This window comes from Lolium rigidum, chromosome 6 (assembly GCF_022539505.1).
Source record: "Lolium rigidum isolate FL_2022 chromosome 6, APGP_CSIRO_Lrig_0.1, whole genome shotgun sequence".
Taxonomy (NCBI): domain Eukaryota; kingdom Viridiplantae; phylum Streptophyta; class Magnoliopsida; order Poales; family Poaceae; genus Lolium; species Lolium rigidum.
Genome location: NC_061513.1, coordinates 264,927,811 through 264,938,913, shown reverse-complemented (window position 1 = coordinate 264,938,913; position 11,103 = coordinate 264,927,811). Strand labels below are relative to the sequence as shown.

The window sequence follows — 11,103 nt, the reverse complement described above, 5'->3', positions numbered from 1 at the left end:
CGGGCCCTACATCCCTCGGCGGTGCGGATTTGCGTTGACTCGGCCGGCGAACCCGAGATTTCGAGATGCACCACGTCCCGGGCCACCATACGCGACGTTTTGGCCGCTTTCGTCGGGCTAGGTGGCCTCAAAAACGAGAAAAAAAAAGTTTTGACATGCACCACGGAGGGACCAAAAATCGTCGGCCATGGTACACCGGCAACCACGGCGCGACTTCAACTTCGTCGGCCATGGCAACTTTTCTTGTAGTGCCGGTGGGCCACTACGTCGGTTCCAAAGAAGAATCCTTGAAGAACAAGACAATGAGACGAAGAAGGAAAGCTTAGAACTAGGACCCCCTGTAACCTAGCCGTACCCGGACAGATCTCTTGAGACTTGGCTCCCAATATAAGGGCCAGGAGAGAGGCTGCCGAGGACACACGCAATCTTAGCAATCATAGCCACCGCATGCCTAGAGCTAGATCCCTGCAGAACTTAGTCTCTCAACGAGATCACAGCCGAAACGTTCGGCACCCCATTGTAACCCGATATTTTCATAATCAATATCAGACAGGCAGGACGTAAGGGTTTTACCTCATCGAGGGCCCCGAACCTGGGTAAATCGCTCTCCCCGCTTGTTTGATAACCGATGTCTCGTGTCATCCTACAGGATTCCATCTACCCTAAGCCCCATACGGAAGGCATTGCCGAGGAGTACCCTCGACAACTGGAGCCGGCCTCTAGGCGCGCCACAACCACTAGGAGGAGATCCATCCTCCATCGCTAGAGCGACCGTAGACCGGACGCAGGAGCAAGGCCTGTTAGGCCAACTAGACCCTAATAGCCCCACCTTTGCGCTGCAGCGTCATGGTTGTCACCGCCGTCCACATGCAGAAACCCGTCACCCCCTACTTGCGCCATCCCCGACCGGCCCAAGTTCGGCATCCCACTTGAGCATGGATCAGGAAGAAGCTCCACGCGATGTCGCGAGAATTAACATCACTGCCAGGCCGGCATGGCCCAGATCGGGCCTTGAGGGGGCTAGATCTGGCCAGGGAGCCCACACGCGGCGCCCCTGCCACCCATGGCCACCTCACCCACCTCACCCCCAAGCACTGCCGCCCATCATCTAAGGTTTGTTTAAATTTAGATGTATGTAGATACTAAATAGCGTCTAGATATATTTTGATTTAGAGAAGTCTGAGACGTTTATTTATGAATAGAGGTAGTAGTATTAACCACAATTGTAGACCTCTGATGTCGTACGAATTATTGGTCATTTAACTGAGACAGATAGTCCAGGTTTATGCACAGATCGCCTACTGAAACGCGGCACGGATTGAATTGAGTCACCAGGCAACGAGCGCCCACATTTGACGTCCACTCAAGAACACTATCTTTGAGATGTCCTGAAGTTGAGCATCCACTTGTGACTTGTTTTTGTTTCAGCTGCCAGTTACTCAGTACTGGCTTCTTTGCACCTGAAACAACACGAAAACGAATTCTTGTCGGTCAGAGATCAAATGCAGAAAGGAGAAGAAAACGAGGAACATCTTTGCGGGTGTGTAAATCCTGTGGTTCAGTTCTTTGTCGGGCACCTCGAATCCGACGATGGAGCGGCAGTAGCCGACGGTGGTGGCCGCAGTGAGGACGGAGCTCGTCGACCCGCACTCGCTGCCCTTGAGCGACACGCTGGACCGGTCCAGCTTCACCGGCCATGGGTGGTACTGGTGCTGGTACTGCGCGTAGTCGCCGGCTGCCGAGGACGGCACCCCGACGTGCGACGACGAACGCTGCATCTTGACGCTCCTCGGCACGGGCGCAGCGCCGCCGCGCCGCCGGCTCGGCTGCCGGTCGAGCGGCGACGGCGAGTAGGGCCTCTGCCTCGGCGCGCTCTGGGACCGGGCCTTGGCGCGCGACGACTGGGTGTTGGCCATGTAGTTGGGGAAGAAGTCTGATACGGACTCGCCGTCGTCGTCGACGGAGGCCGGCACGTACGGGCCCACACGCGCCGTCGCCGGCTCCAAGTACTCGAAGTGCTCGGTGAATGCCGCCGACGGCGCGGGCGAGCACTGGGCGGCGCCGTAGTACTCTGCTCGCCGCCGTTCCCTCGACTCGACCGAGCAGCTGCTCCGCCCCGGCCTAGGCGGCCCCCAAGTGTCCATATCCACGATCTTGGCGTGCTCCTCGCCGGACCTGTCCATCTCCTGCATGCTCAAAAATCACACAATTCACTGATTCATACCGTGTTGGGCTGCACGATCGATCTCATGGAAGAACTAGCGTGCGGTGCGGGGACAGGCTTACGTAGGAGCGGCGGCGCCTTGGGTGCTGCGGCGACCGGCGTTCGACCGTAGTAGCGACGTTTGCTGTATAGCCATCATCGTCCTCGATCATGCGCATGCGCTGCGCGCGCAGGCGGGTCTGCGCCATGAGGAGGGCCTGCATGCGGCGGAGCGTGGCGTGTGCTTGCTTCCTTACAAGCTGCCCCCTGATCAGCGCCTGCAGCTTCACCAACCCCCTCAGCGCGCATAGAGCCTTCCTGGCCTGCAGCATGTCACATGTTCAAATCACATGTTTCTGTTCGACCGCATCAGCATCTCATCAGATTGGCCCGGCATGAGCACATTGAGTTTTACTTCAGAAAGATTGATAGCAAATTGGCACAAGATTACACAGTAAATCCACTGGGCCGCATGACAAGGTACATGTTGCTATGAAGAATTAATTGGAGATCACAACTTCTAAAGATGCGGATGAATGAAAAAAGGAAATCGAAAATTTTGGTCGTTCTCATATTGCCGCAACTTAACTGAGCTAATCACTGTTAATTAAGCTGGATAGACTACAAAATTAGCAAACTTGCTGGCGTTATCAAGCTTACCAAGTAGCCTCTGAAGGTGGCCTGGATTTTTGAGGCTGCGGTCTCCTCGATGGGGCATGCATACAACTCGTCCTCCGCCTCGGCGGTCGTCAGGCGTATCACCGCGGCAGCCGCAGCCACTCCGGCATCGGTAGCCACCGCGGTCGCTACGGCCACCGCCACGGCGTGCTTGCTCTGCTCAAGCTCGCGCTCCGACACCGATACGGACATACCGCCGGCAGCGCTTGGCTCCGGGGTCGACGGTGACGGCGTGGCGGCCTTCCCCGGCTTCCGGAAGCTCCACCGCTTCTTCTCCCTCGGGCTCGACGCTGCCGGCAGCTCGGCCAAAGGTGTGGCGTCACACTGCCCCTGCTTGTTCCCCCTCCTCCTGCCGCCGTCCTTCTTCCCCGCCAAGATGCTCCTCAGCCATCTCCCGGCCTTCCCCATTGCTAGCGCCTTCGATCGATGCACATAACAACACAACTGATAAGTGTATGTAGACCCTGCCGCCAAGAAGAAGCCTATGCAATGCAAGCAATCAGGGTCACCAACCAGCCAGCCAACCACCCTTGCCGCGCGCGCAACTGCAGCTCCAAACAGTACAATGTGTCAGCAGTCAACCGAGGCAGCTGCCGAGCAATGGCGCTTGGCGGCCGGTCCGGTCGGCGCATGTGCGGGCGGGACTACACGAACGTGGAGTGCATCCCTACAAGGCTGGCTGTCCGAATCTTTCGCCTTTAAACTAACACATCAATTGTGTGTACTTTCTCCGTCCCCAATAAAATTGTCTTAGAGTTGTTGTGAAAATGTGGATGTATCTAGAAAATTATCTGAGATTTATAAAATTTTATATGTATATTGACATGTTTACTAATCTATATTATTACCTTCATAGTGGGTAGTATCATTATCGTGCTAACATAGAAGGTCACATTTATTACTTCCTGAGAACCAACTTGTGGTTGGATGGTTTGGAGGGCAGTGCCAGCTCCAGCCCACCAAAGTTTAAATCACAGATTTGACATGTTGGTGTCTCATTAAAGGCGGAATATTTTTCAGTGAGAGGTGACGTTCCCGTCGACAGCGAGGCGCCTATGGTGACTTCGTCAAGCTCAAGACCCGTCGGATGAAGTTTATTGGACGCGGTCTCTCGGGGGTGTTCATAGGGGTAGGGTGTGTGCGCGTGCGTTCATAGAGATGAGTGTATGTACATATATGTGAGCGTCTACGTTTGTACTGTGTTTCGCAAAAAAAAATGCCTGAAAAGTGTGATGTACTGGTAAAATAGCTAGTTACGATAATCATCTTTTTTTAATTAAAAATATGTCATGTCCAACATTACATGTAAATACATGTTACCATCTTAGTTACTCCTACTAGGAGTAATGTGAGAGAGCTCATCTCATCATACCTGAGCTAGAGCTGAGCTGGCCGGGTGACTGGGTCCATGTCAATCATGGATCATGGTCTCATGCATCATCGTGACGATGCTTAGCTGATACTCGCATGTGATATGTTAATACTACAGTTGCAGGGCAGCCTGCATGGAGCTGCAGGGTCCGTAAATTTTTCTTGAACGATTCACGAATCACGAGCCAAGAAGGTAGTTCGTGCACATATCATTAACGCAATCATTGCGCATATACCAGAAATCACAATCCAATCATCTCTAAACTCTAAAGGACTGATATCTCTGGTGCTGTTTATACTCACATAGTCACATCTAGAGAAAGAGATGTCAGTCGGGAAGGGGAAGCATCAACCCTGCTAAATGTTGCCTCCCTAAAATAGCCTCCTAGGTGCATAACGAAGTGTACCGGAGTCATTTTTTGAACTCAAGCATATGGGAATTAGGCAGTCCCTGAAGTTAGGAGATACTCTGCTTCATGGATCCAAAGGGATCATCAAGACCCTCTAGCAACCTTGTGCAGACACCATGTGCTAAACCATTTCTGGATATAAGGGCCGGTCCATAGATTTCGGGGGCCTAGGGCAACACGGCACCAAGGGCCCCTTCTTTACAGTGTCGAAGTTTTTTAGGGCAGGGGGTCATGGTCCCCCTACTATGGAGAATTCCTTAAAGATATATATTTATGCTAAAATTTTAAATTTTATTCACAGTTTAAGTACGATTCGTGTTTTTGGCACCCTTAACAATCTCCGTCATGTTCCGCCATTTGGTTACGCATAATTTTTAAAAATATTATTAGTATTTAACAAGAGAAATATTCGGGTAATGCAATAGCAAACTAAATAATACTATTTACATTTGAAAGATCCATGCTCTTTAGAATCTCGGTAAAGACACTGAAACTATTTATTTCTATTGATCGAGCAAACTATATATCATGATTCTTATTTTTATCATAGCTACATGTGTACACGTGTGTATACATATATGTATCTCTAAAATTAATCGGAGAAAATTTATGAGAGTCGGTGTTGTGCTTCATATTTGGAAAGGCTAGAGAGAAATCATGTAACTGAGAAAAATTATTTAGAAGTATTGAATTATTTTTGTAAAAGGAGTCGGAGTAGAGGTATGGCAAGCTGCAGATTGGATCTTTTGTATTTTCTAGAATTATTCTAAGCCGTATGGCCTAAGAGTAATTGTTGATTTTTTTTGGTATTAGGAATTGGAGTAGATGAGCGGTAAGCTACATCATAAAACATCTATATTTTCTATAACTATTTTAAACTACACAACCCAAAGAATATATGTATAAGTGTATTAAATATGCAAACAAAATCTTGGGCCTGGGCCCCTAGTTCCTGGAGGCCCGGGGCAAGCGCCCCTCTGCCCTGCCCTATGGGCCGGCCCTGCTGGAGCCGACCGTCGCCGCTGGCCTCAAGTTCAGCACCGACAACCTGCACTCCGACGCGTCGTTGTGGGAGCTTTACAAGACGTGGGGCGCGCGCTACAATGTAGCACGCGACCCCGCGGAGAAGCTCCGACGGTTCCCGACGTTCAAGGAGACGGCACTCCGCATCGTGTCTCGGTCTCGAGCTCCGGGTCTGAACGGCTTCGCCGACCTAAGCACCGACGAGTTCAACCGCGACTACAAGTGTGCCAGGATGACGACGGCGGCTGAGCAGCGCGACCGCACTGCTCCTCGATCCGTCCGTGAAGAGGCGCGGCGGAGGCTTGCCCCTCCCAGTCTCGAGAAGATGTGCGGTGACCAGCCGTGCATGGGCCCCATCAAGTTCCAGGGCAACTGCGGATCCTGTTGGGCCTTCGCTGCGACGGGCACCATGGAGGAAGGGCCGGTCCATAGATTTCGAGGGCCTAGGGCAACACGGCACTAAGGGCCCCTTCTTTACAGTGTCGAAGCTTTTTAGGGCAGGGGGTCATGGCCCCCCTACTATGGAGAATTCCTTAAAGATATATATTTATGCTAACTTTTTAAATTTTATTCATAGTTTAAGTACGATTGGTGTCCTTGGCACCCTTAACAATCTCCGTCATGTTCTGCCATTTGGTTACGCATAATTTTTTAAAATATTGTTAGTATTCTACAAGAGAAATATTTGGGTAATGCAATAGAAAACTAAATAATACTATTTACATTTGAAAGATCCATGCTCTTTGGAATCTCAATAAAGACATTGAAACTATTTATTTATATTGATCGAGCAAACTATATATCATGATTCTTATTTTTACCATAGCTACATGTGTACACGTGTATATACATATATATCTCTAAAATTAATCGAAGAAAATTTATGAGAGTCGGTGTTGTGCTTCATATTTGGAAAGGCTAGAGAGAAATCATGTAACTGAGAAAAATTATTTATAAGTATTGAATTATTTTTGTAAAAGGAGTCGAGTAGAGGTATGGCAAGCTGCAAATTGGATCTTTTGTATTTTCTAGAATTATTCTAAGAGCTGTATGGCCTAAAGAGTAATTGTTGATTTTTTTGGTATTCGGAATCGGAGTAGAGGAGCGGTAAGCTACATCATAAAACATCTATATTTTCTAGAATTCTTTTAAACTATACAACCCAAAAAAAAATGTATAAGTGTATTAAATATGCAAACAAATTTTGGGCTTGGGCCCCTAGCTCCTGGAGGCCCGGGCGAGCGCCCCTCTGCCCCGCCCTATAGGCCGGCCCTGAATATAGCACTAAATAATTGCATGGCTTCTTCCTTTATGTCACCCTTAACCAACACTCCTAACATAGTATTTGAATCTCCACACTGCATCTGAAAATTCATCGAGCATATTCATGTTGGGGTAGATTCCTCTGAAAATTACGCACCGGCAATAGTCTATGAATATTGGACACATATGAGGAGCACAGAATGCTACACGTAACTAAGTGGAATTTTCGCAATATTGTGAAGAATGAGTTACAACATCTCTTGCTTTGTAAGCAGGATTATTGGAGGAAAAGATCCACCACCAGATGGGAGGCTTCAACTAATATGAGGGATCATGGCGTCCGGGATGCGCGTCATGACGGGAGAATGTGGATGTAACAATACCATAAATGAACACATGGGGCGGGATTAAAATAATTTATTGATTCCATTTCTCCTATTTTTTCCTTGCCCCAAGAAGAGTTTAAGTCGCATATTTTTCTACCGTAACTATCCTCCAATTACATCCCCAGACGGAACAAAGAAACATAACCAACTGCTCAAAACCATAAAACATGTGGATGGTTCCGTGCTTCAACTGTGTTCTTCACGGCAAGACAGGACACAATACATGCATACCGGTCAACACCCAACTCCATCTACCGCGGAGCACCACTTCAGAGGTCCTCCCATCCAACACCCACATGCCACTCCATGTCATCATTCTGTCCCTCCCGCTCCATCGTCACCCTAATGTTCCTCACGTTGGAGGTTTGCTCTCTTGCCCACAACGCTGCCCTGAGGCCCTCGTGATGGGACTGTCACTGACCACCACAACAATGCTTATTTTCCTCGTGCCGAGCTGCGGGCATGAGTGCGACGGGCGCAGCACTATCGCCACCACCCGCCGCTCACGCTATCATGAACCCACACATGTGCTTTGTCTAGATCCCAGGGTGGTGATCCCACTCGAGGCCACGGGCACACACTTGTCTGTGGTCCGTAGGAATGGGACCCGCATTGTTTGTTCCACGCCTCCTACTGCTATCAATATGACGATTTGTATTGTACTTTTATACTTCTATACAACTTATTCATTACTTTAATTATTTAGGTAGACTATTTAACCACATCTAACTATATTGATCGATGTTAGTTATAGTGTTCTTTCTTACACAATCCTAACATCTAAAATTTAAGAATAACTGTCGACACTTTTTTTAGTGAGATACACTTTCAACATGGTAGGCGAGCAAAAGTTATCCCCCTTTCTAGGACAATATATCCTTTTAGAAAGGGAACTGAATTCTCTTACTGAGAAAAATAAAATTACAAAATTGCACACCTCAAAGAATTAATTTACGATTTTTTGCTTAAATTATAGTGTGTGCATGTACATGTGTGCGGGTACTTGTTTTTGTATATTTCAAGATCAGTTAATATCTTAGTGGCTATCTCTAAAGACTATGGTATACCTAATGTATTTAGATAGTTTTTGAGACTAGGATTGGCTATATAAATGAAGTCATCTTTAGTATGTCAGGTGCTTTATTCACCGAAATCAGATTAACCTAGTCTAATTTCAATGGATAAATATGATAAAACACATTTAAATATATAAATTCCGTTTTGACCCACAATTGATCGAAAAACCTGAGATACAGAAAGATGGATCAAAATCCTTCATCGAGGAGTCCCTCGTGTCTTTGTACTGCAAATATGCCCACAAGGCAAGCCCCTTGCACACATATGTCCGGCGTGTCTCCTTGCTTTTGTTCGCCTTATGCACGGGGTACCACTAGCAAAAGCCAACCTTTGGGAAGGCATGTTCGTGCTCCTGAGCTGACACGCGTCGCACTTGGATCATACCTTGGGGTCGTACTTCCATGTGGTTGTACTTTTCGCGGTATACTCAGAAGTAAGAGTATAACTCAGTTTTTTTTCCGATATGGGAGCATAGCCCGGCCTCTGCATCAATAGATGCACACAGCCCAAGAGTACAACTCAGTAACAATCCTACATATAAATTCGAGTACACTTACAAACAAATCAAAAGTATCTCGAAGCACGAATACAACTTAGTGAAAAACCCGAGTATAGTTACATACGAAATACTAGTACAGTTCATACAAATCTGAGTACAACAAAGTATGAGCAACTCAAATACAATTACGTACGAAACATGAGTACACTTACAAACAAATCTAAGTACACCAAAGTACGAGTACAACTCAATGAAAACCCCGAGTACAGTTACGTACAAATCACGAATATAGTTAAATACAAACCCGAGTACACCCAAGTACGAGCACAACTTAGTGAAAAAACAAGAATACCGAGTATAAGTACACTCGTAGTGAAACCCCCAGTACACCTAAGTACGTTTACAAGTAAGTGAAAACTCGAGTACAATTACGTACAAATCCCAAGTAGAACCATACTTGTTTTGGAAGTACAAAAAAAATCTTAAAACCTATCAACACATAATTTAGTCTTAAATATCTTGACGACGCGGGGATCTCAAAAGTGAAAACGGTTCAAAATATGGACGAACCGTTCTCAAGATACTTAATTCTGAAAAAAAAAAACTAAAAATAAAGAAAAAAAACTGAGACAATCCACTCTCCTATGTCCTTCACTCTCATCCCTCATCTGCAGCTTGTTTTCCATTGTAACAAGTGGTTAGCATGGAGACTACTTACCAATAATTTTCTGACAATAGAACATGCCACATGTCGCGCGTGGAGAGGGTGCATGAGCCTTCGCAAAGGTTGGCCCTTTTTAACGATTTCATCACGCACCCGCCAATCCCGTTCTAAAAAAATAAAAGGTATGTATTCATCTCTTGTCTCCCTAGTTCTGATATCAGCTAGCTTCACATTTCCATAGTGCATGTATTGTGATGCATACCTCCTTTATTTTAATTTAGTCTACGTCTTAGAAAAAAATAGTAGTAGATAGGTTAGTATTTCATTTATTAGTACTATTTCAACCAATCCAAGGTACATTAAAAATGGTGACATCAAGTAAAGCAATACCACTTTATTTTCTATATTTTTATTGATTGAAAGTTAGAGTGTAGATTAATATGAAATCAAAAAATTATCTAGAAAGTAGGTTAAAACAGCTTGGATATAGTATCCACAACCTTCTCGAATCAATAGTTGCTCGTTGTGCAGTGAGCTTTAAGCCGCGGCGAGTGGCTAGGTAGCTACATGTCACTACTTAGATTGTTTTCAGTGCTATTGTTTCCCGTCGGCATGCCATGTACGGTCAAACACCGAACCAAATTATCAGTTAACCAAATAACCGGTTAATTAGAAAATTGATATAATTTTGGTTTCTTATTATCTGAATTGCTGAAAAACCAAAAATTCTGAACTGCATTGTATTTTTTTAAGGGTAAAACACAATATATTAAGCTAGCAAGCCGCCTCATTAAAAACCTTCCAGCCCCCTTCGGTACCCTGGTAAGGAAAAGAGTGCGTCTGAAACTTGCTGCCCGGGTTCAAAACAGAGTTACATCAAAGATTACATCACGAAGCACATGATCCGGAGGATCACCTTCCCAAACTATAACTCGATTTCAATCAAACTAATTCTAGCTAAATTTTGAGCTACCCTATTTGAATCTCTGGGACAATGCTTAAAAGAAATAGATCCTATTCTTTGAGAAATCTCGAAGCAGTCCATTAAGATTGATGAGCTCGGTATCCAAATGTCTCCCTCTCCATTCCAAGCATTCACCAATTCAAGGTTATCTGATTCAACTATTGTTGGTGAGCACTTAATATTCTCAAGTAATTCCAACCCCCTCTTCAAAGCCAAAGCTTCTCCTGTGGAGATATCCGACATATTAGATGACGACCATGCTCCTCCCGCCATCGCTGCACCTTTTGAATTTCGGATCACTGCGCTACCGCACCGAATCCTGAGGGGAAAAAACATGCATCAACATTCATTTTATAAGTCTTAGGTGGGGGTTTTGTCCATCCGTTTTCCTTTGGAGCCACTACATGTGATGACGCTCCATAGGCTGTGATAGTCTGGTTCGGAAAAGCCGAGTTTTTAACAGGTGCCACACTTTCCCCCTTTACTTCTTCCCGACGTTTCCACCAAATATACCAGCCCGCTACTATAATGGTTTCCTTAAGACCCAGCGGCTTGGAGCTCTCCT

At 46.3% G+C, this 11,103-nt stretch overlaps 1 protein-coding gene across 1 annotated transcript in view; it reads right to left on the bottom strand.

Annotated features, from left to right (window-relative positions):
• The window catches only part of LOC124664074 (protein IQ-DOMAIN 19-like), a 3,855-nt gene extending 566 nt beyond the window's left edge, over positions 1 to 3,289 (bottom strand). Inside the window, exons 1-4 of the mRNA XM_047201675.1 lie at positions 2,864 to 3,289; positions 2,287 to 2,526; positions 1,578 to 2,186; positions 1,447 to 1,460 (exon numbers count right to left, since the gene is read on the bottom strand). Coding sequence (XP_047057631.1) covers positions 1,447 to 1,460; positions 1,578 to 2,186; positions 2,287 to 2,526; positions 2,864 to 3,289 — 1,289 coding nt within the window. The remainder of the gene's footprint in view (positions 1 to 1,446; positions 1,461 to 1,577; positions 2,187 to 2,286; positions 2,527 to 2,863) is intronic.
• Between the last annotated feature and the right edge of the window lie 7,814 nt (positions 3,290 to 11,103).